This window comes from Phaethon aethereus, assembly GCF_964289735.1.
Source record: "Phaethon aethereus genome assembly, chromosome: 15".
Lineage (NCBI taxonomy): Eukaryota > Metazoa > Chordata > Aves > Phaethontiformes > Phaethontidae > Phaethon > Phaethon aethereus.
This window is the reverse complement of record NC_138591.1, coordinates 936,092-943,595: the sequence shown is the minus strand read 5'-3', so window position 1 is coordinate 943,595 and position 7,504 is coordinate 936,092. Positions and strand designations below refer to the sequence as shown.

General features: G+C 64.3%; 1 protein-coding gene across 1 annotated transcript; it reads right to left on the bottom strand.

Moving 5' to 3' along the window:
* Positions 1-5,434: 5,434 nt before the first annotated feature.
* Positions 5,435-7,374, bottom strand: NDUFAB1 (NADH:ubiquinone oxidoreductase subunit AB1; the record flags this gene model as incomplete). Its single annotated transcript, XM_082006548.1, has 3 exons — positions 5,435-5,526; positions 6,729-6,816; positions 7,057-7,374. The coding sequence occupies 3 exons, from the start codon at positions 7,372-7,374 to the stop codon at positions 5,435-5,437; spliced, it is 498 nt and encodes a 165-aa protein (XP_081862674.1).
* Between the last annotated feature and the right edge of the window lie 130 nt (positions 7,375-7,504).

The following is a 7,504-nucleotide window of genomic DNA, read 5'->3' as shown; positions in this document are numbered from 1 at the left end:
CGGTGACAGCAGTGGCAGTGACTGCAGTGGCAGTGACTGTGGTGGCAGTGATGCCAATAGCAGTGGCCATCCGCAGGGAAGATGCAGGCTGGGATGGAGCCGGTTGCTGGGGGGGGCCAGGGGCTGAGGGGGCAGCCAGGCTGTCCAGTTGCCAGCTTGGCAGGGCAGTCGCTGCCCAGGGCCCAACATCATCCACCCTCACCGGGGTCCCCCCCAGAATGTGGGGGGTCTCAGCAGGATCCCCCCCCGAGCTGGTGTGGAGCAGGTGGAGCCCTGGGGATGTGTCTCCCAGGGGGGTGCCCACAGCGGGGCTGAGCCCCAGAACACCCCAGCTGGTCCCTGGGGAGGGCTGTGGGGCTGGCAGTGTGGGCACTGCAGAGCCTCTGGTGGGGGCAGGCTGTGGGGACGGGGGGATGCGGGGGGACCCTGGGCTGGCCTGTGGCACCCTGCTCTGTGCCACAGCCGTGCTGCCTGGGGCCACAGAGGCGGGGGGCTGCCCCGGCACGGCTGGCAGATGCCAGGTCTGGTCCAGGGGGACATGGCTGTGCTCAGAGGGACTCTCCATGTCAGGTGGCCCTAAGGTCCCTGTGCTTGGGTCCAGGGCTCCCCCTGGGCCGGGGGATGTCACCCCTGGGGTGCTGGCTATGGTGGTGGGGACAGGCAGACCTGACCCCTTGCCTGTGGGAGGCAGCAAGGTTGGGCGCATCCCCAAGGCTGGCTGGACTGTGCTGGCCATAGGGCCCCCATGGCCACCAGCCCCCAGGGATGGCAGAGAGGGGTGAGGGACAGAGCGAGGACCCTGCCAGGCAGCGTCCATCCCATACCATGGGCGGGAGTCAGAGCCCTGTCCTCCTGCCAGCTCCGACCCCAGCAGCCTCTGGCCTGTCCCCCCCAGTGTCCCTGTGGTGGTCAGCAGCCTCTGCAGCCCCCCCGCAAAGGGTGATGTCCCGATCGTCCCTGGCGCTGGGCTGTCTGTGGCCAGCGCAATGGTCGGGCGAGTCCCTGGGCTGCTGTCACCCAGCAGGACAGTGGCCCCGGGGCCCTCCCCAGCCCACAGCTCTGGGGAAAAGGGGCCACGTGAGCCCCTCTGGCTCTGCACAGATGCTGTCCCCATGGGGCTCCATCCCAGCAGGGTGCTGGGGGACCCCACTGTCCCCCGGCAGAGCCAGGCACCATTGTGGAGGATTGGGAATGTGAGGGAGTCCCCTGCGGGGTCATGGCACCTTTTGCCGTCACATTTCCTACAGGGTCAGTCCTGGGGAGGTATCTGGTGGTAGGAGCTGTGTCTGGCTCCAGGGGTGCTGGGGTCCCCACACTGGTCATCCCCGGGCTGGCAGGAGACGGCCACTCACTGCCTGCAGCTGCCTGCTCAGCAGTGCCTGCATAAAGCGGGGACCCTGGGCGCTCAGTGGCTGCTCCATGCTGCACCATGGGCCCCATCCCCACCCCGCCTGTCTGGGGACCTCTGGGGCTTCCCTGGGGGGTGGGGGGCTCAGCAGTCCTGGCAGGGGTCCCAGGGAAGGGCAGCAATTCAGCCTCTGTCTGCAGCTGCCCTGTGGCCTCCAGCATTGGTGCCCGTCCAGTGCCAGCTCCTCGCTCCGGATCTATGGGCAGAGGCAGAAGTGGGGGGATGCTGAGCAGCGCTGACCCACCGTCAACACCCCACAGCCGCCAGCTTGGCACCCGGGGCCCCAGTGTGGCACCGAACATGTAGCCAGCACGTGGTGCCACAGACGAGGGGCCACTAGCCCTTCGAAAGACAGTCCCGGCCCCAGCAGTACCTGTCTGGCAGCGCTCCCCCGTCGCGGTCCCTGGGTGGGCACAGGGGACAGCAGTGCCCAGCACGGAGCGTGTCCCACTGCCGAGACTGGGGCAGAGCTGTGCACAGCACTCCACTATCACTGGGGAGAGACGGGAGAGAGCCGTGCGCTCCGGCGTCAGGCATCACGCACCAGCGCTGGGCGTCAGCACCGGCCATTGGGCACCGTGCCCCACTGTGCCTGGGGGGGCCCGGGCACAGCCAGGGGGGCTCCGTGCCTCCCCACTGTTAACCGTGGGAGCACTGCCAAAGGAGATGCTCAGGAACGACCCAAACCCATCTGGAAACCACCTGCCTTCGCCTCAGCAAACGGAACCGGACCCTGCCCCACCCGGCCACACTCTGCCTCGTGCTGGAAACGCCCGATCTGCCCTGAACCAAAGCGCTGCCCGGCAGAGCCGCCGCGTGCCGACAGTGGCTGCACCAGGTCCCTGGGCAGAGCACCGGGCCAGCGCCAGGCCAACGCTGGGCCAGTGCCAGGCCAGCACCGGGCCAGCACCATGCCAACGCCGGGCCAGTCCCGGGCCAGCGCCGGGCCGGCCGTGGCCCTGGGCAGGACTCGGGTCCCCGCCGCGGCTGCTCCCCGGTGGGCGCGGGCGCCTCACCCAGCGCCGGGGCGGGCGGTCACCCGCCACGGTGGGGCCGCGGCCACCAGGAGCCCCCCGGACCCCGCTCTCCGCCGGCCCCTCGCTGGGGCTCCCGCTCCCGCGGGCGCGGCACCAGCCGCCTTCGGCGCCGCGCGGCAGCCCGGGCTGGCGGCACGGCTCTCCGCCGCCGCTGCTCCCGCCGGCCGTGCCCCGGCGTGTCCGCCTCGACCCCCACCCTCCACGTGCCCCCGGGACCCTGCGGCTGAGCCCACCCGCGGCGGGCGCCGGCGGCAGCCGAGCAACCCCCACCGCAGGGCGGCCGCGGAGCTCAGACCCACCCGAGCCCGGCGCCGCGCCCGCCCCCCAACCGCCGGGCACGGCACCCCCCGCGAGGGACCGGCGGCGGATGCTGGGGCCCCGGGGCCGCACGGCTGCGGGGCCCCTACCCGGCCGCGCCCGCCGCCCCCCCGGCGCTCACCTGCGGCGGCCAGCAGCCGCGGCAGCCGGGGCCGCTCCATGGCGCGGCGGCGCTGCCCGGACGGCAGGAAGCCCCCGCCGCGGCGGGGCGGAGGCGCCGGGGAGCCGCAGCCCCCGGCCCGGTCCCGCCCCGCCGCTCCACCCCGGGGCGGCCCCGCCCGCGCCCCCGCCTCTGCCCCGGGGCGGGCCCGGGCTCGCCCAGGCACCGGGCTGGGGCCGAGCGCCCTCGGGGACAGGGCCGCGGCTCGGCCCCCGGCACCGGCACCGGCACCCGGCTGCGGCCGCCTTAGGAACGGCCTAAGGACAGAAAAGCCGCGCTTGGGGCTGCATGGCCCGAGGCCACCCCGGCCGTGCCCGCCTCCTCTTCGCCTCGGCTGCAGCCAAGGCTCCTGCAGGCCACCGCTGGCCGCGTCTCCTTCACCGCCCGTCGGGGCCCCTACACGCAAGGGACGGCTCCGCGGCCCCAGCTCTCCTGCTTCCGAGCCGGTGCCTCTAGTCCATACCAGGGCAGGCAGGGGAACCACCCCGGATGCGGTGGCCAAAGTGACTGTTTTCCCCCAGTTCCACTATGCCAGCCTGCTCAGAAAATGAGTCAGAAGATGTTTGGGGTGAAGGAAGGGGTTTCCAGAGGCCTGGGTCTCACACGTGACGAGACTGGGGCCCGAGAGGCAGTGGGGCACCCGGCTGGCCAGCCAAGGGCTTGGCCCAGTGTGGTTTTAGAAGTGAAATGCAGCTCTAGGGGAAGCCCTGGGACACCCACCCTGCGCTGAGCACCTTGCACAGCGCCACTGGCCTGGGTCTACCCTCCATCCTCTGCCAGCCTGGCTGCCAGAGGACACGTTATCGAGCGACACTTCCTTGGCTCACAGCCCGGCAGTGCCTCTTTGACATATGGAAGTGTTTCTTGGCTCCAAGGGAAAACCGTGTAGTGTCCAGAAATAACTTGTTTCTGTCTTGGGAGAGATTTAAAGCAGGCCTCCCATGCTGAGATGAGCTGGGCTTAGAGAAACACTGACGCGATTTTGCTTTTCAGCAGCAGGAAAGCCATCCCCCTCTCCATTTTCCCTCGGGAAAGCAGAAGCCTTTCAGACAGAACTTGCTTGTTTTTACCAGCACTGATGAAATTAACAGTAAAGGCAGCAGAAGGGCGGGTCATTGGGAAGAGCGAGCAATGCAAGCAGCAAGATCATGGAAGAGTGACCAGGGCCGCAGCGGAGAGCTCAGGGCTTTATGTGTAGCAGCACGAGCCGTACAGGTGCTGCTGGTGCTTTCGCACACGTAGGGAGGATGAACGGCAAAAGGCTCTGGGCGAGAGAGGCTCAGAGCCCGACAGTCCCATGACCGCCCACCCCCGCACTTGGCTTTTGTCCTGTGGGGAAACGGGCCCTGGTGGGGCAGAGCCCTGGGCCAGAGCAGGGCGTTCCTAGAGAAGCCAGCTGCTCTCCCCTGCAGTGTCCTCCGCACACTGAACACCAATACAGCCAGCCCCTGACAGCCTGTAGCAGAAAAACCATTAACACAACATGGTCTTACATATTTATTCCTTTTTTTTCTTGTTTTTAAAGGACAACATATTCAGACAGCTTTAAATACAACGTCCAAATACAACTTTCCAATGAAAGCAGCAACGGTACAGCATGTGCGCTTATCTTCATACCTGCTCACACCAGCCCAGCCCTGGTGGTAGAGACATCTCCTGTTAAAAAAAAAAAAAAAAAAATCCACATATTTAATATTTCATGAACCGAGAACTACCACTTTCAGGCACAAAAGTGGGTCAGGCAGAGACAAGCTGAACACCAAAAGCAGGCACGTAATGAGCCCACAGGTCTTTCGAAGGGGTAAGACTCTCTCTTGGCTCAGAGCGGCAAAGGGGGCAGCCCCCTGCTGACCCCGGAGAAGCGCGCGTGGAGGCCAGAAGTGCGCACAGGAACAAGCAGGAGCGTGGACTGGTCTGCTGCTGCACGCTGGCCTCAGGCCACCAGCTCATTTCCCCTGCAGCTGCAGAGCCCCTCAGGGCAGCCGCTCCAGTAACCCTTTCCTGCCCATTTCCCTTCCTGCTCCAGCCTTTGGCTGCGGCTGGTGGGGAGGACACAGACGCCACGGGCCGTGGGGAGCTGTGCTGTTGCACACCTCTGGAGGCGCCTACCCCACATGCTCTGCGCATGGCCGAGAAGCACCAAAAAGAGGGACCTTTGTGACGGAAGTCAATTCACCACCTACTAAAAGCTCTGTGGATAACCTGAGCGCTTGGAGTGCCACACTGGGCGAGATGGAAGGTCATGGAGCTCCACTGCCTCCCTTCAACAGCAGATGCCTCTGGAAAACATGTAGACTTCATCCTCCCCCCACTCGGAGCAGGCAGCTGCTGCCCAGTCCCTCCCAGGCTTGCCGCTCTCGCCTGCCATACGGCTGTACGGCGTGCAGTCGCCTCAGGCCAGACACTCCCCTCTGCGGGAGTCACACAAGCACATGTACCCCGTGCATGCTGTCGTTAGCCCAGACACTCGCAGAAGCACGCTTCTACTTACCCAGCTTTGGAGAACTGTTTTTATTCATAAACATCCTTCTTATCTGCAATGTAATCTACAATCTCTTGTGGACACATTAACTTTTCTGCATCTCCATCAGGAATTTCAAACCCTGGAAGAAAGTGCACATATTTAGCCCAGCACAACGGAAACGGGAGCAAGGCTAAAGGAAGCAATAACTGCTGGCTCAGGGGCCTGCAGCTTGGCAAGGGACAAACAGGCAGGGGCTGCTGTGTCAGGCGGAGCCAACACTGCATTACTACGCTGAGTTTCAAGCTGCGTTCTGCCTTACAGGACATTGCTTCTGGATAAGGGACAAGGCAGATGCAGCGGGAGCAGGGCTGTGGACCCAGCCGGCAAGTGCTCCCCACGCCTCATTAAAGCCACTAACTCCTTTCCAGAGCTCCCACAGCTGCCCGTGTGCGACGGGAGGGGGTGTTCTTGGCAACTCCAGGCAAGCCAGGGCCCCAAGGCCCTTGGGTTCAGAGCTTGCTGTTCAGTGCTTGTACAACCAGCAGCTCAGACAGAGCTGCAGCCGGGAGCACAAAGGCTCTCAGCAGTGGAACTGGTCAGAAATATATTCCAGAAAATTTATGTTCTTTCTAGTCCTTGTAGCCACACACTAAGACTCCACCCATGGCACACAGTAAGTGGATTAAATATATAGCATTAGCAAATGCTCTGAAAGCAAACTATCTGTCTAGGTTTTAGAGAATGACCAAGCTGCAGGGACGTTTATGACCCAAGGTGACAAATCAGGCACATACTTGAGAATTTATGAGCTTTAAATGAAAGCATGAAGTCCAAAATGAAGTAAAAAGAATCTTGGAATTTAAACTAATAAGGAAAAAGCACCCTTTTTTTTCTAGTAGCATCAAGTATTGAGGATAAAAAAAAGTCCTGTGAGTAAAAACCTGAAATGATTCCACAAGCAGGAGCCAAGATCAGCTCCAGATGCAGCCTTCAGGCCAAAGGTAATATCCATCGCCCCCACTCATCCGCTGCTGTCCCCACTTCTTGCCCACTCCAGCAATAGGACGGATGATGCCCGGGAAAGGTACGGGTGGGAAAACAGTCAGCACTCCCAGAGGGATCGCGCTCAGAAGCAGGCGGACAGACGCCTTCTGACTGCTGCAAGTGCCACCGGCACACATTCTCACTGACCGAGAGCTGCACGACTGTCTTTGAATTACATCAGAAAAAGCCAACGTTCCTGCTCGCAAAAAAGAACTAATACTCGTTTGCTACAGCTGCGCCTAAGAATCAGCCAAAAAAAGGTAGCAACAAATCCAAGCATGCACAACTCTGAATTACCGAATTCGTCTTCCATGGCCATGATAATTTCCACTTGGTCCAAGCTGTCCAAACCCAGGTCTTTCATGAAGTGGGACTCGGCTGTGAGCTGGGGGAAGAGGAGTCTGGGATCAGCTGCCCGCAGCCATTTCGGTGTGACAGCACCCGCGGCAGGACCTCGGGGTTCAACCGGAGCCTTTGCCCTTCCCGGTCCTCCTGCCGCCCACCTCCGCCGCCTCCCCCTCACCGGCCACACCGAGCGCCCGGCCCGCACCCACGGCCCCGGGCACTGCAGAGCCCCGAGCTCCGCCCGCCCGGGGCGCACAGACCCCGGCCCGGCCCCACTCGCCTTCTCGGGGTCGATCTTGTCGTACAGCTTGAGAACGTAGAGGACGCGGTCCTTGATGTCCTCCAAGGTCAGGGGCGGCAGGTGGGAGAAGCGGCGGCACGGCGGCCAGGCCGCCCGCGGCCCCGGCAAGCAAGCGGCGGCAGCGGGCAGCGCCGGGCCGCCCGCGCCGGGCCTTCCCTGCGCCAACGGCGGGGCCGCGCCTGGCGAGGCCCGCGAGCGGCTGGGGCAGAGGGTGCCGAGCGCGGCGGGCCGCGGGGCGGGCGCGGGCGGCCGGGGCAAGAGGCGGCGGACACAGGCCGAGAGGACACGGGCCGCCATGGTGACCTGATCCCAGCGGGCACCGCGCCGCGCCCGGCAGCCCGCGCGCACAGCCGGGCGGGGCGGCGGCAGCGACCCCTGGCGACCGGCGGCCGCGCCGAGCGCAGCCCACGGGCAGAGCCGTCCCCCC